The sequence below is a fragment of the Penicillium psychrosexuale genome, assembly GCF_028828465.1.
Source record: "Penicillium psychrosexuale strain IBT 29551 chromosome Unknown utg000001l, whole genome shotgun sequence".
Lineage (NCBI taxonomy): Eukaryota > Fungi > Ascomycota > Eurotiomycetes > Eurotiales > Aspergillaceae > Penicillium > Penicillium psychrosexuale.
The window spans coordinates 1781914-1803099 of NW_026643186.1; the positions used below are offsets into that span (position 1 = coordinate 1781914).

The following is a 21186-nucleotide window of genomic DNA, read 5'->3' on the forward strand; positions in this document are numbered from 1 at the left end:
GTCTCTCCACAGCTCATTCACCCATAACCCATTCCCGCACAAGCCGCTATTTTATGATTCTCTTCCACTTCAAGTTTGATACATACGACCATAGGGTGTGGAAAACAGGGCTTCCCGTCCGCTCAGCCGTACTTAAGCCACACGCCGGTGAGTTAGTAGTTGGGTGGGTGACCACCAGCGAATCCTCACTGTTGTATGTTTTTGGCGTTTTATTTTTGCCACATAATCTATTTTCTTTACACGGCAATTCTTAAGTGTACCTTCTCTCCTAATGTTCCATGCATTGGATACTCCTTGTCCTAACGAACTACCCGACCAGCGTCGCGAACGCCTCGTTCGCCAGTGACTGACTATTGGGACGATGGGTAGAGAGGTTAATTTTAATTGTCACCCTTTCGCTGCTCTTTCCTATCTGCCATCTCTATCGCCCTGTGGCGGTATCTGGAAAGGTCTTGATTCGATATTAGTGAGCAACTCCGGTTGCTTCAAAAATGAGTCTGAATTGACCGAATTCCCCATAAAGTTGGGAATTCAGCATCAGGACGTTCTTCTCTGGATTGATCTGTTCTGAGGTAAAGGACATATTGCGAAGAGCTGGAACGTAGCGCCTTAGATAAACGATGAAAGCAGTAAGCGAGCAAGTAAACATAAAGCATATGATAGCGATCTATCGTAGATCGTGACAGTTTATATACAAATTGTACGTCATTCCATTATAGATCCTCTAATCATAAATCTTAGCCCTACTACACTCACTCTAGTTCTCTAGCTTATACTATATCCGCGTAGCTCTTTACCATGATTAGATTCCACGAATTCTATAACCGACATAAAGCCGGAGGTTGTATTTATCAATTAAACCGACTTCAATAACGCTCTTAGGACCTATCTGTATAGTAGTAGGAAAAATTTCGAGGGAAGAAAGCAGATATTGCAGTGGGGAAAGTCGGGATGCCTAGTTTAGTGGCCTTGTCCTTCAGGCAGAGAAAACGAAGGCCTGGTTGTCAAGTAGAGTCTCGGAGAGCAGATAGTCTAGAAGGATCATCACCCCAAGAATGAAAAAGGAGTTGCGAGATGTTTGTGCGCTAGGAGATTGTATACTATGGTGTGGTCTATGTGATCCCTATGCTTGCTAGCTGACCGTCCTGGATGGTTGGTGTTGTTGTGTCGTCCTCGTCTTGCCTGCATGGCCAGGCTGCCCATCGTGCATTTCCCTCTTCAATATTTACGTTAATAATGCGTTTATTCACGGTACTATCTAGTGAACCACAGAGGAAGTTCTATATTCTCCGGTCTTGCCGGAAGGCTCGGAATGGAGCGGAGGTGTGAAGGGACGAAGCTAGTTTGGATTGAAGCTAACTAGTTAAGCCGTTTGCTGTTATCTAAAAGCTGTTCGACATGTCGAACTTGAACATATCGTTACTGTCCAGCAACACAAAAGATTCATACCGAAGTCCCCTATCAACCGGCGGTTCAACGTCGCGTGTGACATTCGCCGAGACTTTAGCCCATCCCTCCCACAGAGCTCTCCAGTAGCATGCCTCAGCAGCTGGGGTTAGGTATCGTTCTCGGAAGGTTTTGATACTGTTATTGGCTATACGCTCTGCCTTGTCCGGGTTCTCCAAGAGTTCGTCCATGAGCTTCGGGAGATCGGAGAAGTCTCTCTCGACTTCCACGTAGTTCTGTTCCGGACCGGACGATACGAGGAGATAGTGGTGATGTTGGATATACTGCAGCTTGTGAGCCACGACAACGGACCGACAGGCTTGTCGGTATTTAAGGGATGCCGAGTATGCGCGACCTGAATATCGACGATATCTGTCAGCCTTGTACAGCAAAGTTGGGTTGTGAATAAAATGTACCTTCGACATGCCCGATAAACATGTACCGACAGTGATCCTCCATCGACAAGAAGTTGGCCTTCTTGCTCCAATCCAACTCCTTCACATCACTCCAAGGCTTACCCCGTGCAATGTCCAAGAGGGTCCGACGCAGCTTTGGTGCAAAGCTCAACTTACCCCGCCAGACCAGCTTCCGTTCTTTATCCGCGAATTTCAGATTGGATTCAGCCGCCATGATGCTCTGTACGACTTGTCCGTATGGGCCGATGTTACTCTTGGCCCAGGACCAGTATCCGAAATCGGGCATCAGAATGACCGACTCCTCAGATGCTTTTCTCGATAACACCCAGACCGGGTGGCTGGCCGCATCAACGTCATCCACGCGATCTTCGATCGAGAAGACAAACTCGATTGTGGGGTGCGAGATACGGTTTGAGGACGCAGATAGCGCCCGATGGATAGATCCTAGAGTACTAAGGATCTTGCGCCGATGATCATCCCCTTTTGCTCTTGTCGCCACGACGTACAAGTCTCCGTTGGAGATAATAGCGCGGGCCATGCCATCTTGGAATGGGACCATGCTCAGATCGTCTCTCGATATTCCCCCTTGCGACTTCCAATACGCGACTCCTCGCTGGATGTCCTGGAAGAGACCGGGGAATGCTGCCTGGCACTGACTCTGGCTCAGGCCTAGGTTCTGGTCGTCTCTTCCGTATTGGAAACTCCAAGTTGCGAGGTGTTCTGGTTCCGATAGCGGTGGTGAGGCGAGACAGGTGAGGCAGTCGGCGCATTGAAATGAAGTAGATGATTGGCAGGTGCAGTGGCCTGCTGGGATAAGTTGTGTGAGGAGCTGGGGGACATTATCACGGTCTGAGTTCATCCCGAACCATATCAAGTAGATGAAAACACCGCAAGCGCCAATGGCAACTGTGAATATCATCCGCCGAGGGGAACACCACCTGTTCCATGGTTGGTGCATGCTGAGAATGCTGAAAATGGCGAGAATGGTAAGTGGAATACTGGGGGAAATTAAGAAGAACACCAAAACCTCCCTCAGGCAGAAGAATAAGCCAGCTCAGAGATTGTCTTAGTCTACATGGGGAGGAACTAGGGACAACGGGGACCTTTTGCCCGGACAGGTAAGGATATGATCCACGAACGGGTCGCCTAGTCCACATTTAGATGCAACTAAATGACCCGCAGGATCAGCGCCTCTAACGGTCTCAACCAACGGGATCTGACATTTATGAGCTGTCGGTTAGTGCCCGAGCTAAGAACCACTAGACCCACTAGCTAATACCGCCCAAATGTAACCCTAAAACTTTTCCTACCAAATTAGGGGGGGTTGGCCTCAAAAGTGAAGCAGCAGCTAAATGTTCACCATGAGAATTCTAGTACGGTTTGGTACATTTGAAAGAGCTTTAACCCCGGACTACTTTGTTCCAGTCTTTAAGGAACAATGGGACACCATCTCCAACTAGATTCTGGGAACTGAAAGCCAAAACTGCGATCCTGTGGCCCTAAATACATGCATATGGGATACACCTCCTATCCGATCAACACGGCCCAGCCCCATTTAGCAACCCATGACCCGGTCAATCTTGATCATACAGCCGTCGGCGATTTGCTTGCGTCCACAATGGCTGCAATGGCCTTGGTTGCGAATTTCATTGTAGGCGTCCATCAAATCCTGCCCTATAACTTCACAGTGGCTGCCGCTGACAAAAAGACCGCAGGTTCCACTACAAGTTCCGGTATTGGAATGGCTTTTTCGAGTTAGTGAAAAGTCAAATCATCCATTCTCATTGAACATAGACATACTCGAGATAAGTGCTGTAGGTGTTGCTGGGAACAACCTTGCGATAAGCAGCGTCACAGCTAGAACCGAGTTTTTCGCAAAGAGCAGAGCCCTTGCAGTCGATGTCCCCTTTGGCCAAGGCTATCAAAACTTTGGCGGTCTCCGCAGAGGGTTTGGTTTCAACCATAACGGATGTATTGCCATTGAAAACGGGGAACTTTTCACCCCTAGCAAGGATTGGGCCGGGGATTGCTGCCGCAATGGTGGCCAAGACAGTGACGGCATAAACGGCGTGGTTGATAAGCTGCATTGTGGTGGTTGGGTAAAGGGCTCTTGGTCAAAGAAAGACAGAAAGATGAGTGCGTTGGTAGTAGAGAAGCTGTCCAGAGACAGCGAGCATCGACCCTTTTATATCCGCCCAGTCACGGAAATGTCCTACGACACAGCACTAGCTATGCGGAGACATATGACGGAAGTCGTGGTCACCTTTGCATATCATTAACTGGATTGGTATCAGACTCTGGTGATAATGTTTACTTGATAAGCGACTACCATGGCAGGGTCCGGAGCAGGCTCAGCCATCCATCATACTTTACAAGCAACTATTCAATACCATATCTGATCAAGGATGGGCACACGTTGTAGATTCGGTGCTACTATGTTCTGTGAAGCCCAAAGTCCATGTTAATGCACCTGATAAACACAAAAATGTCAAATAAGCCATGATCCTTCGGCCTCAGTTGAGTTAGTTTTGTAGAGCCAACAACTCTATAGAAAATGAATATTGTATAACGTTTCCCTACGGGTCTAACCTATCTAAGCATCCTCTGGCCACTGCATTGCTAGCTCAAAACTGTTACCCGAAGATACGCCCCAACTCAAGAAGTTTCATTGATTGGCACATGAAGGTGGATAGTTCTAGGTGTTTTTACGCTATATCCCATGATTGGTCTGCGGTGCTTGTTGTTGCCCTGTTCATATGGATCAGAATCCCTGTTGAACGGCGATCAATGACCACCGTGCTCGAGAAATTTGAACAGATCTCGTTGCCACCGGAATTCCAGCACAGGTAATGATCCTCCTACATTAGTTGATGTTGCATCACGTTCAGAAACGAAGCAGGAATAGGGCTAACAGGAGCTAGCAGGGGTCGGGGATACCCGGGAGAAAGGTCGAGGACCCTCAGAATTCAAGAACAAGTCTTACTTACCAAACGTAGCAACATGAGAAGCTAGAATGCCTAAATTCCATAAGCCCCTTAATCCTAACGTGGCTCTAATAGAGAAAATAGCCCTGTAGAGGTGATAGTTAATACTGGGCTGTGATGATGTAAGCGGGTAACCTCAGGACCAGGACGGAGTACGAAGACCCATAGCGCTCAGGGTTCATACCCCCCTTTCGGAGGGATTCTTGAGACCTGAATGCCTGGATTAGCACCGTTCTCGCCACCGCCCTATACAATGTATTGTATATTTCAATTACAAGTTCAAAAAGATGAAGCCTTTGGATCCATATGTTGTACAAATGTCGGCATCTCCACATTTCTGAGTGGTTTACAAGTTCAAGAAAACCCTTTTTCATTTATTTCTCAATTTCAATTAAAGGGGAAAACAGGGGGCAGATTGTATAGTGGGAAGGATTCAGTGATGAGAAATAAGGGAAATTTAGGATTTGTGTCACATTTGATTCCCATTTTCCAAGGCATTGATGTTTTCGACGAAGGGCTCTGTTATGGTAATTCAGGTATTTCGATTTTCTGCCGCTCTAAAATAAGGTATTCAGACATCAAACCCCTCTAAAAGGACGTTTGAACCCTGAGCGCTATGGGTTTTCGTAGTACGGAGTACATCGGAATCTTTTTTTTAGGTATCCCCGAGCTGTAACCCGGCAGGAATACTTTCATGGACAAGGTTCTTACGAAAGCCCGAAAGCTCGATGGCAAGGGTCGAGTGTCAAAAGTACCGCAGGATCGAGTATTAGTTATGGGACGATTATACGATCATCATAAAGCTGTGGAGTACTCCACTTTTCTAGAGGCACTATTGTTATTATAAATAAGCTTAGCGTCGGTCGAGGCTGTATCACAATCTCGTTAAGGCAACACTAATATAATATAACAAGCTTAGCGCGGGCGACGGTCTCCCATGGTCCGGCGCACCGTATGGATCGAGTATTATGTAATTATACAAGGATCATACGTTTATCATAGTTAGACACTATTGTTATTTGTTATTATCTGAAAGCTTAGCGTCGGTCAGGGCCGTGCCGCAATGATCAATCTTGAGACGAACACTAATGCACGGGCGTACATTTCTAACTTAGTGCTAGCGACGATCTCCCAGGGTCCGGCGAACTGTCGGTCAAGGCCGTGCCCCAATCTTGAGACAACACTAATGCACGGGTGTACATTTCTAGCTTAGTGCGAGCGACGATCTCCCAGGGTCCAGCGAACCGCCGCAATCTTGAGACAACACTAATGCACGGGTGTATATTACTAGCTTAGTTGTCCGCCAGTAAGATGCCAATAGGGGATATCCATTGAGACCATGTATTTTCTTTATTGGTACCCTTCTCCGTTGTACGATTCGGGAAAAGGAGCCAGTGGCTAGTCCACTGCGGAGTTCGCCCGTGGCTGTATACTAACAATCAGCTAACAACATAGCCTTAAGCAATTGGTTGATGCAGCATATTCCTTCTTTGGAGGGACGCTTGGCATATTGGAATGGCCTAAATGTCCCCATGTACCTTACTATTCTTGCGAGTTTGCCAGGTACCCAGCCTTCAACGACCCGTAGATACCCGACTATTGTCCTGTCTGAGAGCTCCCACTATGGGTTGGAATCGAGTCTATATAAGACGACTACAAACCCAATATACTGGAGGTTAGATGAAAACACAAATCCCTTTCCAAAACATCAGTCCTGCTTCTTAAGTAACCAAAGGTGCACGCCGTCGTCATGAAAGCTTTTACCTTTATGCATTTTGGACTTGCCCTCTCTGCTGCTCTGGGAGCATTAGCCAGCCCAGCGAGCCTTAGGTCTCCTACATCAAATGACTTGGATGTCAGAAACGAAAACAATCGCCAGATTCGGTACCCAGGAGTAAGTCTTTTAAGGTTCACTGAGGTACGAGACGAAGGGCCTGATATTTTCTAGGACTGCTTTCCAGAAACCAATCAATGCCATTATAAGTCACAAGATGGCCTGAGAGCTATCTGTCGTTGCGAGTTCAAAATGGTCATTTGCCCTCGACCCCTTTACTCCAGGAATATGCTGACTTCTACGCACAGTGCACCAACGCAATTAAGAGCAAGGATTGTTATTTTGATTCTTTTACTAGAAAGTGTATCTGTCAGGAGGCCGTGAATTAGCGACTGTAAGACATACAAGTTTGCTGCATTTCAGTATATGTTGTCCTGTTTTCTACACTATACCAGCATTGAGTATGAACTGTTATCTCGACGTCTATGATTCGCCTCACTGTACTCCGTATTTTCGACTCTGCTGGATTCCCCTAGATAGCTAGCGTATCTAGCCCCAGATATCGAGTCATTGATCCCCAGTGGGTCTCCTACCCTAAACAGCCTAAACAGTGACGTGTCAATAATGGTATATCACCAATGGCATACGGGTGTGATTGGAAGCAAAAGATTGTTGCTGCCTGCCACAGAGACTTCTCATTTTCTTTATCCACTCAGCCTTTTCTTATTTTATAAATAATATATTGTCTAATCCCATTGCACTTTACCTCTCCTACGTTTTCCTACGTTTACCTCATTTCTAGAGATTCACCCTCTTGACACTCATCACCAATCGGTACTGCCAGGTCTTTAACTTCCCGAACTTAGGATGCACGACTTACTAAGAGATTCACCGAGCTCAGCACCGCGAGCTAGCTCTGGCGGCTTCGCTGCATGCAGCCGAGCGGATCGGGCGGACCTGGAGGAGGCTGCTCGAGCAGGGAATTTCGACATCCTCCAATCGGTGGCATGTAACAGAACATGGATCATGGGCCAAAGATATTGCCGGAACCGGGCGTCAATTGATTCCTGCGAGTCGTATCTGCATTCTCTCTGGTGCGTCTATTACCAATGCGCCAGGCATGTCTCCCACGAAAGCTTTGAGCAAGACAGATGGGTCCTCGACATCCTCCGGACACGGGGACACGGGCCTCTAACCAGACCGGCACCGGGCGGTGGCATCGATATTGCTAGAACTATCGATGGGACAGTCTGGAACGACATGCCGTTCCTTGCGACGGACATGACAGAGTGCTGGATCAACGACTGCGCGGAAATGAACGGAAAGCAGCGCCTTAATGCTGCGTCCTTCCTTGCGAAGCTTGCGTCCACGCGCATTGCGAACGATCGGCTTTGCCAGATTGCTCTGATCCTTTTTCGTGACACATTCGAGTCCGAGCGTCCTCTTGGAAGCTCTAATGAGCCAGATGATGAACACGAAGAACATCGCCGAACAATGGCTGGACGCTCTATTGCGTCGTTACTCCCATCTGCATGTGCCTGGATCCGAGAAGCCGGGCATAACATCATACTCTTATCCGATGTCTCATGGAATGATTGCTCCGATACTACCTTTGGGACAGGTGGCTTCAACTTTGTCCAGTCGGAGTTAGGTCAACGGGCACCTGGAGGATTTAGTCCCTGGAGATGGTTATACTGGCTTAAGCGGCTACATGAGATTGCCGATGAAGCATCAAAAGCAGATGAGATGGTTCTTGCAGAGCAGGCCGCAAAGGCAATTGACATTATGTTAATTGACGTTAAGGAGAGGAACTCTCGGATTCTCTCAGTGTTTGAGGCAGCGGGCGATGCTGTGACCGAGGATAAGGATTTTATGGGTCTGAAGAGGAAATGGTAGACCTGACATGTGATCCTATGTCCAAGGGCTACCGTATTCTTCCTTTTTCTTTCTTTATGCTATCGTATTTTTTTCTTTCTTTCTTCATTACTATTCTCGTGTAGCAATGAGAACCCGGTGAGCCAGGTCAAAATTTACTATTGGACTGGCGGTAAGAGACTGCCGTACTACATATGTCCAGAAAGGCAAGAACACCAATCATCCAAACGATCTGCTATTGTACAAATTCCAACACCTCAAACTTGCGCCTGGATCTCATCAACGACCCGCCCAAGAGTTCCATTACTCCAGCCATCAACCCGCTCCCGGTCACACGTCTCATACAAAGCACGTGCAAGTGCTGCAAGCTGAGCAGCCTCCTTCGTATCAGCCTCTGCGGCTTGGATCTGGATCCAACTGATGACACCAGAACGAGTGATCAGGGTAGTACTGCCACCCACCTGGGCAGCGCGGTATACAATGTGCAGGATCTTTCGTCGAGCTGCTGGGCCGAGGGTTGGGGACTGGTAGAGGGAAAGAATGCGTTCGAAGACATTAGCTCGTCGGTAAACCTCCATATCCTAGATTCAATGTGTTAGCAATCGTGCTTTTGGAGTATAGAACTGAAAGGTAGAAACTTACAGCCTCGGTGCGGAGTGCCTTGATAAATAGATTTAGGAGCCAGTCGATCTCGTCGAAATACCCATCATCCAACTCAGGTTCGTGCAAGAGGATTTTATCGACCCAGTATGTTGGGATCTTCTCGACTTCCCATAATGGTGCCTTCTGCAGGAACTTGTTGACTTTTCCGTAGACCTTGTGGAGGGGGTCTATGAGAACCTCCAGGCAGTTTGAAGCGCACTCGCCCACAATCCAGGGAACGGGCTTCTCCATGCCAATGTTGTTGACTGTCTCGAGGAGCTCGCCAGCTAGAGTAAACACTGTGCGCCATTCTGCGTAGGTAGAATCCTTGAGTTTGGCCATGAAGCGAATAATGTTGGCGAAGGCCTGTCTCCGGACTTCTTCGTGCTGAGAACAAATGCAGAGCATCAACTCGGCGACATGACCCTGGTCCACTGCTTCTGCAATGTCCTCTCTTTCCCATTTGTTCAGGGCATTGTGGGTCGTGCCTTCAGTGGGCAGGGATCCAAAGATCTCATCGAGGTCAACGGCAGAGGCCTTGTTGGATGAACTAGGCACGTTAGAGCCAGAGTCAATGTCCATCTTGTCTTCGTTGTCGGCATCATCTGCCTCTTTCAGGGACTTCTTGAGAAGAGACTTGATCTTTTTGGTCTCAGTTGCTTCAACCAACGCATCCCGAGCAGCTTTAAGTACCTTGGTACTCTCACCCGCCTGCTTCAGATTACCGAGAAGACTTGCGATCCAGGCACCAACGGCAGCTTCCGTAGATGCATCTCCGCCTTTGACGACAAATGGCCATTGCTCAACAATGGCAGCAACAAGCGCGCTAGTAGTTCTAGACACATCCTCGGATAATGACTGTAGCAAGTCCTGGTAGTGAACTGGCTTCTTGGCAACACGGGAGACACAGTTATCAAAGAAGACCAGCTGCTGATGCAAAGTATCAGCCTCGGAATTCTCAAGGCTTGATAAGACAGATGCAAATGCGTGTGGGGAGCTTTGCAGAACAGAGTTATCAACCAGAACAGTCTTGAGCAGAGTAGAGATACGCCGCGAAGAATCTTTATCTGAAGTATCCATGAGAACCTTGAGAATCGAGGTGAAGGGTGAGTATTGCATGGATGCTGGCTTTTGCCACCAACGCAATGAAGCTGATTGTTGTGCGATCTGGAGAATACTCTGAAGTTGGCTCAAAAGCGATTCAGAATCATCCGCGCTAATGTCTGGGGCTTCCAGGCGCTTGAGAACATCCACCAAAACTAGGGAGACGTCAAAGTTTTCCTCTAGAGCAATGTCCGGCATCACTTCATAGTAACAGGTCAAAAGCTCTGCAACAGCCTCCTGCTGGGTCAGGTCCTCCCTTTCTGTTCTTCGGAAGAGGACAACGACATCCTTGACAGCAGGGCATCGGCGGGAGAACTCTGCCAGCAGCTTAGCAGAAGCCTGATTCCAGAATAGTTGGCCTTGGCCGTGATCCGCCTGGAAGATTTTGAGGACAGCCCGCAGCTTAGTGAATGCGAGAGTCAGGATACGCACGGCGAACAAGGTGATGATCTCCGCATTCTGGTTGAGGCAGCGGGTCATGATCTTCTGGCCAAGGGGACGAGGGAGGATATTTTCAATAACGATAGAGACCGGCGGTGGCAGGATAGGCTGTTTATCCTTCCAGCCACAGTTTGCAGGGACAGGCAACTGCACGGTTGAAAAAAGGAAGGCCGACTCGGCCATCCACGAAGGGGTGGCCTTTGGGTCTGAAATAAACATAGTTTTTCTTGAGAAATAATCGGCAACGAGCTCTGGTGCAACCCTGAAGATGGAAACCAGCAGTTCAATCTGGAGACTATCCACATCAGGCCGAAGGCACTGAATGAGGAATGAAAGGGAACCATTTCGCACGGGGATAGACTCTCGGTATTTGTCCACGTATATGGGAGAATCAAGGCCTAATTCAATGCATGTATCATCATCAACGGGCAAGGTCTCTGGATCGGTTCCGACGGGATACCAGCCGGTCTCGGGCAAGAGGACACCGAGCCCGGCGGTTTTGCACACATTCATCATGACTCGGTGGATCTCATTGGCGATAACGACACCTCCAGCATTAGGTTCATCTGACTCTCGATCATAGCCATAAAGCGTCACCAGTCGTTCGAGATTATGTCTGTTGAAAAACTTGCTCTTCGATTTGCGGGACAGAGCGGAATCTTGTACCACGTCCCTTTCGATAGCCTTGATAATTTCTAATACAGTATCCCGCGGATCCTTCCGGATATATTCAAGGAAAGACCTGGTGATCTTGTGCTGTTCGACGATATCACCCTTCTCGGAGGCATGCTGGACTCTCAGGTTTGCGAGCAGGTATCGTTGAGCGTTGCGTCTGAGCGTCGACTTGTGCGACTCATCTCCTGAGATCTCCTGTGCTTTGTTAGGGGTCAGGAAGACCTCCAGTCGCTTAAAGGTAATGTAGCGCCGAAGATACAGCTGTCGTGCCACTGCTCCTCCGTCAAAAGTCACGATCTCCGTAAGCAAACGCAGGCACGGTGAGATCAAGTGCTCCTTAGACTTGGTTGCTGTCAGACCGCGGTTGAACAATCTCAGCTGGTCTTTCTGCAGCAAATGCTTGCACAGGGCGATTCCAAATTCCCGGAACTCCAGTTCCGACGAGATCGTCTTGAGGAAGATCGCAAGAACAGAAGGGACGCTAGTGAGTAAAGGCTCGTTGTTATTGCCATCGCCAAAGGACCAAGATTGAATTATATCCGCAAAGCACACTGAGGTTTCATCCTCCTTTCCGGAGTTGGTGATCTGTTTATCGCAATAATCCTTGAGGACACGCAATTTCTCTGCCTTTTCGCTCTCGTTTTCCGTGTGTGCAATTGACACCAAGAACTCTTTAAACTTGATTATACCTATTTGCTAGTCAGTTTTGTTGTAGCTTAGGATGGTTTGCGACCTGCCTCACCTTGCTTTGCCAACGGGGCATTTTGCTGGACAGCCAACAATTCACGCAACGAAGCAGCAGATTTGATATTGGATATGACGGCCGTTTTCTCCGGTTTAGGATCGTCAATCTTTCTTCTCTTCGCCCGAGAGGGATGTTCTGTGATGTGCGACATGATTTGAAGGGTTGGTGTCGTAACTTTTTTTTTTATCTCCAGATGTTCTCCGATACCATCGACATTTCAAGCTCGTTGATTGGCCGAGGCCTCCCCGCCCGGTACAAAAGTGTGGATACACCGCTTTATTCTGCCATATCAATACCGAGGCGGTGTGTAGTTAGCCTCCAATAAGTACAACATTGTCGACCAGAAAATGAACCCATTAGACCCCCTAATATTACCCCCTAATATTACCCCCTAATATTACCCCCTAATATTACCTTGGTTTTTGTTATGGTCTAGTGGTAAAATACGTCGTATTTGTTCAACAAACATCATTTACATCATTTTACCATTTGCATGTGTATGTGGTCCATTCCTTTATATGATGTTGAAATAAAAGCTTAGCCAGGCTGCTAGAGAGAGCCCTGTATGGGAATGACACTTGTTCTACTATTATCGGCGATATGAATGGCCCCGATGCATACAACCCTCTTTCTTGCGTTTGATTCTTGACTTGTTCGTCTTATTTCACCCCAAGTCCGAGGTTATCGGTGCTTATCGAAGTCATACGGCATTGGCAAAGATGAAAGGCTGTTGATTTTTGTGTTTGATGCCGATCATTATCATCTTATATACTGCATGGCTTCCGAGCAATCAGTTTGGCCACAATGGCTAAAAGGGGCTAGATCGAGGGACATGGCGTAGTATTTGATGTCCAATTCTCACAAAGAAGGGCGATATTTGGTTGGAGGCACAGTCTATGAGAAACAGTATCGATCGAACACCCGGAGTGGACGGCCTATAGGCTTGAAGGACCGGGAGATGATGCGTTATTGCAGTGCACCCCTCGAAGAAGCAGCCCCTCGAATTATGCCAGATGGACCATTTCTGAGTAAAATGCACACCGATATATCACTAGCAGGCTGATAACTGATAGATAGTACTCCCCAGCTCTTGATTATTTGACGACAGACCCTTCTTTCTGGCGCCGAGGCATCGGGAGAATGCTCGTGCAAAGCGAGTTGTAGGTCGACAAGGAATAAAGACCTATGTGATGTCAGAACCGGCTGCATTGAAGCTATATGTTAGCCTTGGCTTTCGACTGGTAGATACGGTATCGGTGGATTATTCGCATTATGATGGAACGGAGCCAATGGTGATGTATTTTCTTGTTCGCAAGCCATCTCAGGTAGAGTAGGTGCGTGACAACGTATATTACGAACCTCGTTCTTTATTTTATAGCAAGTAATCGTGCATTGCTCATCTCTTGCTACCACATATTGATCCTGAATTTTGGTGTGCACTTCCTTATGATGATTTGATATATTTCTGAGACGCGTCCCATCCTATCCTGCCAACTGGAAAACAGCTTCTTGGGCTATTTATACCATTCAATTCTTCTATTCACTTCTTTCCATCCCTACTAACTTTTCTATCACCTCATCCTCTTCTTCCTCTAATTATCCTCCTCTTCACGACTTTTACTCTGCATCGTTACTATTGTTTTCACCATGGTGAAATACAACACCAGCGATGTCATCAAAGCCCAAATGGCCGAGCTGAACGACCTTGTCAAGGAGATCGCGGTCCTGGACAGCGAGATGACCAACGCAGCTTCTCATAAACGGATTGGATTGTGCCAGGAGAGGATGAGAAAGACATCTCGAATGGAGACGCTTAAGGAACAGATCCAGTGCAAGATTATGGCAATGGACGTCCACCGTAAAAAGACCCTCACGCGCCAGCTTAACGCAATCACGAAAGTCAGAGGCTGGACAATTGACGCGGATAAGAGCAATGACACCAAAACAACCACTGCTGGCACTGCACCCGAAGTTCTCAAGCATGGAAATGAGGAAGAATGTGTAGGCTAGAAGACTATTTGATAACTATACTGCTCCTGGGAACCTACTGACATGACCAGACGAATTCCACTTTGAGTGATGACTGGGTTGTTGTTGCGAAGGATATGAACTCGTGTATCTAGGAGTGTCAAACGGGCTTGAAACTGATTCTAAAACATTTGGTCACTTACCATTCAATCTCATTCGTAGGAAAAATTATTCTATATTGCTCCGAGTTGACTAGAGAAAATACCAAAGTCCCGAGTAATTGCACTGCGATACTCTGCACCAGATAAGAGGAGGTTTTGACATATTTACGACAAATGCTCTTTGCAAGTAGGATATTCTTTCAAACTGCCACCTTAATGCACAACCAGTAAATTATTCCCAGATCGAAAAAAAACCAACTCCGATATTTTAAGCTAAGTGATTCATGCAAAAATACAATGATAGAGAGATATAAGACGCAAGACAGAAAATAACACACGGTTGCAAGCATAGCTGGTATATTGGAAACATAACAAAAATCAACCCCAAGTTCCACCACCACCACCTCTGCCTTGGCGTCGCTGGGCAGAGATACGCCAATCGTCTTCGCCAGCAAAGCGGTTGTGCAGAGGCTGGATGCGCTCTGCCTTCTTACGTTTTGACAATCGATCCGTAGGTGCAACCTTGAAGAAAGTAGGCGCCGCTTCCACGAGCCATTTTGGCTCAATAGCAGTGGTGCAGTGCATGTATTCCTTGGTTGTGAGGACCAGGGTGTGGTAGATGACATGCTCGGCCGGTTTGCCGAACATCGCGGAACTAGGGTGCATGTACACGGGCGTTCCTTCCACCAGGGTCTTGTATCCTTCCTGGGGGTCTTTCCGTGCTGCGTTGCGGAAGAAGCCGGTACATAGAGACTGCCGCACTTTCATGGTATCTCGGCCACAAGAGACGATCCGGTGCTTGTAACGGTTCATGATGCCTAGTAGTTGCTGGCGCACATCTTGGGCGCGCTTGATCTGTCGTGCTTGGATGAAGTTCTCGAAACACCAGGAGTTGTTGAAGCCTGCGTTCTTCCACCCATTGTAGACATTGAGGAGGGTTAGATGATCGCCGTGGGGATCGTGGAATTTGGACTTTTTCTGGTCTGCTTGTTGCTGCTTTTCTTTGGGGCGGTAGAAGACAGACTGGATTGATAGCATGGCAACAATGCTAAGCATTTCATCGGAGCAGCCTGAATCCACGGATGCAATGAGCACCTTCGCAAGCGCAGGTTCCATTGGGAAATCGGCCATCTTTCGTCCAAGTCGAGTCAAAAGACCCTCATCATCAAGTGCTGACAAGGCATATAATTCTTCGAGTGCTGTCAACATTGTGTTGGTAGGCGGTGGGTCCATGAAATCGAAGTGGAGGAGGTCGTTGATACCCATGGCCTTGAGCATGAGAATGGTGTGAGAGAGGTTCTGACGCTGAATTTCGGGAATGGTTGTTGGAAGCATTTCAGACTGATAGGCAGCCTCTGTATACAATCGGAAGCACTTTCCAGGTCCCGTTCTTCCGGCACGGCCAGCTCTTTGCTTAGCTTGCGCTTGAGAAATTGGAGTCACCACAAGAGAATCCATGCCGAGCTTCGGATCGTAGGCATTCTGCTTCACGAAACCGGGATCAATGACGTAGTAAATCTGATCAATTGTGATCGAGGTCTCAGCAATATTGGTTGCAATAACAACTTTACGTCCGCCTGGAGGTGCCGGGTCGAAAATCCTACTCTGCATCTCACTGGGTAGTGCAGAGTAAACAGGTAAGACAACCAGTTCAGGGACAGTAGGTCCCAAAGCTTTCATGCGCTCGAATAAGATCTCACATGCTGTATCAATCTCTTCTTGGCCCGTTAAGAAGAGCAGAATGTCACCTTGCGGTTCTGTCAAGTGAATTTGCATGACAGTGATGAGTGCGGCATCTAGATAATCAGATTCGGGCTCCTTGGAGTACATGACTTCGACAGGGAAAGTTCGACCGGGAATGGAGAAAATGGGACAGCCGTGGAAGTATTCGGAGAACTTTTCAGCGTCCAGTGTGGCAGAGGTGATAATCAATCTGAGATCTGGTCTTCGTTTGACTGTCTTTTTCAACAGTCCGAACAGGATATCAGTCGCGATTGTCCGCTCGTGCGCTTCGTCGAGCATGATAACGGAATATCTCTTGAGGTCTGGATCCAAAAGAATTTCTCTCTGAAGCATTCCGTCGGTCATGTATTTGATCTTGGTGTCTGGGCTAGTACAATCCTCGAAACGGATGGTATATCCAACTTCTGCTCCGAGCTTGCAACCAACTTCCTCGGCTACACGTTTAGCAACTGACATGGCAGCAACACGGCGAGGCTGGGTGCAACCAATCATTCCGGTGTTTCCATATCCGCCCTCGGCCAGGTACTGTGTCAACTGCGTGGTTTTTCCAGAACCTGTATCTCCGACGACAATCATCATTTGATTGTCCTTCACTGCATCCAGCAATTGCTTTCGGAACTTGTAGACTGGAAGACTCTCGCGTTGTTGTTTCATGGACATGGTTGTCCGCTTTCCAAACGATGCGTTTTTGCCCATCGTCACTCTCTTCCACTCCGGTACAGCCTCGTCCTGCTTGGGTTGCTGGGCACTCCGAAGATCAGCAGCAAACTTTCGCTCTTCCGGTGCAACCATGGGGTCCTGCCATTGAGCATTGAGATCAACATCTGCCGCCTTCTCAGCCGCCTTGTCTTGAGCTTCCTGCTGCTTTAGTTCGCGTCTCTCCTTGGCAAGGTTAGTGCCTGCCATGGCAGAACGATTCATTGAGCCATCGGGGGCCTTGACAACACGAATAGGAGAAAGTTCGAGGGATTGCTTCGTCTGGCCAGCCAAGAAAGGAGGCTCCTCATCTTTGACCTCAATGTCGATATCTTCCTCCTCTTCGAAAGTGCCTTCGCCGGAGAGCGTTGCATTATATTCCTCGTCGATGTCGGGATAATCTGCTGCAGAGGCAACCCCGGAGGCAATCAATTGTCTAATCTCCCATCGCTCTGGCGAAGTCATGCGCTTTCGGTTCCTCATTGGTCGACCTCCAGACCCTTCAATAACGGGCACATCGGATCCGAGGCTGCCGTACTTGTCATCTATGAATCCACCATCGAGGCGTTCCATATTTGCACCAGAAGCAAGGCGCTTCTGGGGAACAAGATCCATGCCTGTCACTTGATCCACCTCCTTCATGGACAGTCCGATGCGAGTGCCTTCGATACTAGCCACTTTGACTTTGACTGGTTGTCCGCGCGAGACCAAATCCGAAGGATGATTCACTCGTGCTCCTTCTTGCATTGCTGAAACATGAACAAGACCATCCACCTTCCCCCTGACGCCCTTTAGATTCACAAAAGCACCGAAATCTTTTACACCTGTCACGGTTCCATCATAGACCTTGAAAAGAACGGGATGGTCATCCAGCTCGAGAAGCGGAGGACGACGGAAATCATTATCCTCGTCGCGACCACGGTGTCTCCGATGGTCACTATGGCCATTGCGACGGCTGTCTTCCCGGCCATATTTCCTAATCGATCTCCCGAACTCGTCCACAAGATCATCGTTTTTGTTATACCCCGGGGCGCTTCGAGACCTTGATCGCGAGCGGTATTTGTCTCTGCGCCGTCCACGGTCGTAATCGTTGTTCTCGGGGCTGCGGCTCCGCTTCCTAGTTCCGCGATCGTTTCTCGGCGCATGCGGTTTGTCCTCCTTCGCTTTTCCTGCCAGTCCCTCGAGCATGGCAAAAGTGTCGTCCATCGCGCCTGCCTGTGCATCGGCCTCGTCTGCGGCTTGGGGATCTGTGTAGTCTTCTTCCTCCCAGCGCTTCTCCGTATCGGGGACCGCAAGGCCCTTGAACACGCGAGATTTTTGCTCCAGAGCATCAAGCAAATCCATGTCGCCTTTGGCATCAGAAGCTCCTTTGCCGTTCTCCGCTTTCTTTCCTTTGTATTTGGGGTGCATCGTGAGCACCATGCGGTCGACACTTTCCAGGAGACTCTGCGGGAATTCGCCGCCCATGTCGTCGAAAAATTTCTTGAATTCAAAAAACTTGCCGTTGCATTTGAGGTGCTGATCGATCACGAACTCTGCGAGAGTCTTGTCGGCGATTCCCAGGTGGTTCTCGAACTCGTTCGTCACGCGCGAGACGAGCGAGAACAGCTCCAGAGACTCGAGGTCATCCATGATGGGCGGTGGAACAAAAGAGATCCAACCAGATAAAAGATAGAGCCAGTAAAACTGGATAAGTAACGTGGAAATTGGCGAGCGCGCAAAACACTGCTACCCTGTAGCTCTTCGGAGATCTTGAAGGCGGAAAATTAGTATGGCCGAAGTTGCCACCGATAAGATAAGGCGATCCTTGGCACAAAATCGGTGAGCTGAGCGCTAGGTGCTAGGTTCACCCGAGGTAGCCCTGTCTCTTGGCAAGGCTTCATCATCCATTTATGCAGATGTAATAGTAATTATTGGGAGTCTTCCAACATGTTCAATCAATATGTGAATGCAAGCTGAAAAATACGTACAATTGAGCAAAAAGAAATAATTGATAGGTATTAGGTATGAGATCGGTTTTATACATCTAATATACATATTTCTTGTTGTACATATTCATCACTCTTTGGGGACTTCTGTGTCATAGTATGACTCTGTTAGTTCAGGCTCCGAGTCGTCAAAGTCGGGTGATGAGCTCTCTTCCTTGCCCTCTTCCTTGCCCTCTTCCTCGCCCTCTGCCTCCGGTGACGATTCAAATAATGAGAGTTCGGCGTCAGAGGATTCACCCTCCGCAGCCTCCGCAGCCTCCGCAGCCTCTGAAGCACCTTCTTCGGGCAGATTGATTTCAATCTGCTCTCCCTCACCAGAGGGCTTCATCCAGTCTCCAGCAACTCCCATACGTTCCTGCTCCAACAACTGTTTCTGCAGCGCAATCTGGCGCTTCAGAGAAGCACCCTTCCGCAGCCTCTTGTTGGCAGAGAACTCGGTCAATGCCCGAACCATGCGCTCTTCAACAAGTTCCTTGACATGACTTGCCAGAGTTCGGTCAGTGAAGACACCACCGAATCGGAAACTGAGCCACAGGTACAAGATAACTGCCCTATGAAGGCTTTCTAGATCATGCAAATAGTCGTTGCTGCCAGAAACGGGCTGCTCGATAACTTCCAGGTTGAGATGGGCGATATCTAGAAGTCGTCCTTCATGGTGTTCGGCTACGCAGTCCGCCATAGCACCAGTAACATCACGCGAGCCTGAACTTTTACGGTCCATTGGAGAAACCATGAACTTTAACTGGTCCTCAAACGGCAGTCCTTTGACAGTGTCGATAATCTCGGCGTTCTCCAACTGACTGCTAGGGTCACACAAGAAGAACAAAGGGTTGACCTTGGCAATGTCCAGGACCCGCTTGATCAGATATTCGAAAGGTACACCTGGTGGGAAATAGGCGGCGAATTTCCGGAAAACAGATTCTGGAGGGAAGATGCCCGCCGCACTCAGCGGTGGGGGCTCCAACTTCAAAGCCTGTTGGATATATGGAAGGTCAACCTCTTCGAGACAGGAGATCAGGCCCACGTTAGGCTCCTCACTTGTGCTTTCCGTGGCATTGGCTGGACGATATCGACCAGCACGCCCGCCAATTTGTTTGATCTCAGGAACAGTAAGCCGTTGAAGTCCAGTCGGGACACGCTTGACGAGAGTGTCAAAGATAACACGCTTGCAGCTCCTATCGTGGGTTAGTATGGTAGCGTAAATATAACCAGGGAGCACAGAACTTACAGATTAAGACCCATGCCAATCGCGTCACTTGCTACGAGGAAGTCATAGTCATTGTCTGGGTCGTTGAACAGATTGGCCTGTTGGGTCCGAATCTCCGCCGGCAGACCACCATAAACGATGGCTGCGCGTCTTCCGGTGGTCTTTTCGATGTCTGCCTTCATAGCGTGTATACCTTTCCGAGAGAATACGACTACACAGTCGCCTTTTTCAAGGCTATTGAGATTACCCTTAAGACTATGTGGCATCACTTCCAGGGCGTTCAGACGTTCGTAGCGGTGGACCTCCAAAGTATCTCCCGTGAGTGCACATAGCTCCCGAATCAATGGTATAGCGCGGGTTTCGCCGCACAGGTGCAGTTCGGTGGCCTGAGCACCAAGGAAGGCTCGAGTCCATGCCCATCCTCTTGATGAGTTCGCAATCATTTGGATTTCATCGATCACGCCAACATCGTATTCCTGCCCCAGGCTGACCATTTCCACAGTATTACTAGTAATACGTGGTACTTGATCATCCTCGGGAAATTTGACGTCGTCACCAGTGACTAAACTGCATGGAACCCCATCTGCCTTGAATCGATGATATACTTCTTGTGCGAGCAATCTCAGCGGACCTGCGTAAAACCCGTTCTTGCTTTTCGCCAGCCGTTGCAGCGCATGGTAGGTCTTTCCGGAATTCGTCGGCCCGACATGGAGATGGATTGTTCGCTGCATCGATCGTGCGCGCGGATACCACTCGGCTGGCCACCGAAGGTCGGCCACTTCTTGCTGTGCTTCCAGGATGGGTGCCGAAAACCTGGCAGTGATGTTTTCAGAATACTGCATGTATTCCACCTCCTCCCGCAGACCCTGAAGCCCGGAGGCCAGGTAGGCCTTTTGCAGCGCTACCTTGATATGCCGAAGGGGTCCCCATTGTGCAGAGGCTTTCTTATCATCTGATTTGCAGGCATTTTTGATTTGGCGCTCAAATTGGGTCCATCCTTCTAGCGATTCGCCTGATTTGTTCAACTTGCTGTATACATCGCGTAGGGTTGCTTCCACGAGTTCGTTGAAATCTCGTGCGGCCGCAATATCCTGTCGGATGGATCTCCCGGCGGGACTCCCCACAAGTGTTTTGCCCTTTTTTGTGTCCGCTTTCCTGTCCGGTGATGTTTTGGCCTTTTTCGAGCGCTGCAGAATCGAGGTTGTGGTGAAGGGCCGTACAGCAAAACGAGTCAAGGGCCGCAAAGCATAGAGGGAACGACTACCGCTAGTCCATGGCTGCATTCCTGGACGACGGGGACTCCAATCCCGTAGAGAGGAAC

The 21186-nt window shown here is 48.6% G+C and overlaps 8 protein-coding genes across 8 annotated transcripts; 3 read left to right on the forward strand and 5 right to left on the reverse strand.

The window, feature by feature from the left end:
• Window positions 1-1382: 1382 nt before the first annotated feature.
• Window positions 1383-2820, reverse strand: N7518_000677 (CAZyme family GT90; the record flags this gene model as incomplete). The annotated part of the gene is made up of 2 exons (XM_057181605.1): window positions 1383-1801; window positions 1863-2820. The coding sequence occupies 2 exons, from the start codon at window positions 2818-2820 to the stop codon at window positions 1383-1385; spliced, it is 1377 nt and encodes a 458-aa protein (XP_057046955.1).
• Window positions 2821-3417: 597 nt separating this feature from the next.
• Window positions 3418-3949, reverse strand: N7518_000678 (uncharacterized protein; the record flags this gene model as incomplete). Its single annotated transcript, XM_057181606.1, has 2 exons — window positions 3418-3607; window positions 3663-3949. 2 exons carry the CDS (start codon window positions 3947-3949, stop codon window positions 3418-3420), a joined length of 477 nt encoding a protein of 158 aa, XP_057046956.1.
• A 3538-nt stretch (window positions 3950-7487) lies between these two features.
• N7518_000679 (DUF3632 domain-containing protein) lies at window positions 7488-8516 on the forward strand (the record flags this gene model as incomplete). Its single annotated transcript, XM_057181607.1, has 1 exon — window positions 7488-8516. The coding sequence occupies one exon, from the start codon at window positions 7488-7490 to the stop codon at window positions 8514-8516; it is 1029 nt and encodes a 342-aa protein (XP_057046957.1).
• Window positions 8517-8752: 236 nt separating this feature from the next.
• Window positions 8753-12253, reverse strand: N7518_000680 (NPA1/URB1 family protein; the record flags this gene model as incomplete). Its single annotated transcript, XM_057181608.1, has 3 exons — window positions 8753-9076; window positions 9138-12046; window positions 12100-12253. The coding sequence occupies 3 exons, from the start codon at window positions 12251-12253 to the stop codon at window positions 8753-8755; spliced, it is 3387 nt and encodes a 1128-aa protein (XP_057046958.1).
• A 696-nt stretch (window positions 12254-12949) lies between these two features.
• On the forward strand, window positions 12950-13266 carry N7518_000681 (Acyl-CoA N-acyltransferase; the record flags this gene model as incomplete). The annotated part of the gene is made up of 2 exons (XM_057181609.1): window positions 12950-13130; window positions 13190-13266. The coding sequence occupies 2 exons, from the start codon at window positions 12950-12952 to the stop codon at window positions 13264-13266; spliced, it is 258 nt and encodes an 85-aa protein (XP_057046959.1).
• Window positions 13267-13749: 483 nt separating this feature from the next.
• N7518_000682 (uncharacterized protein) lies at window positions 13750-14112 on the forward strand (the record flags this gene model as incomplete). The annotated part of the gene is made up of 1 exon (XM_057181610.1): window positions 13750-14112. One exon carries the CDS (start codon window positions 13750-13752, stop codon window positions 14110-14112), a length of 363 nt encoding a protein of 120 aa, XP_057046960.1.
• Window positions 14113-14609: 497 nt separating this feature from the next.
• Window positions 14610-18302, reverse strand: N7518_000683 (uncharacterized protein; the record flags this gene model as incomplete). The annotated part of the gene is made up of 1 exon (XM_057181611.1): window positions 14610-18302. The coding sequence occupies one exon, from the start codon at window positions 18300-18302 to the stop codon at window positions 14610-14612; it is 3693 nt and encodes a 1230-aa protein (XP_057046961.1).
• Window positions 18303-18728: 426 nt separating this feature from the next.
• On the reverse strand, window positions 18729-21148 carry N7518_000684 (ATP-dependent RNA helicase SUV3; the record flags this gene model as incomplete). The annotated part of the gene is made up of 2 exons (XM_057181612.1): window positions 18729-19833; window positions 19887-21148. 2 exons carry the CDS (start codon window positions 21146-21148, stop codon window positions 18729-18731), a joined length of 2367 nt encoding a protein of 788 aa, XP_057046962.1.
• Window positions 21149-21186: the final 38 nt, after the last annotated feature.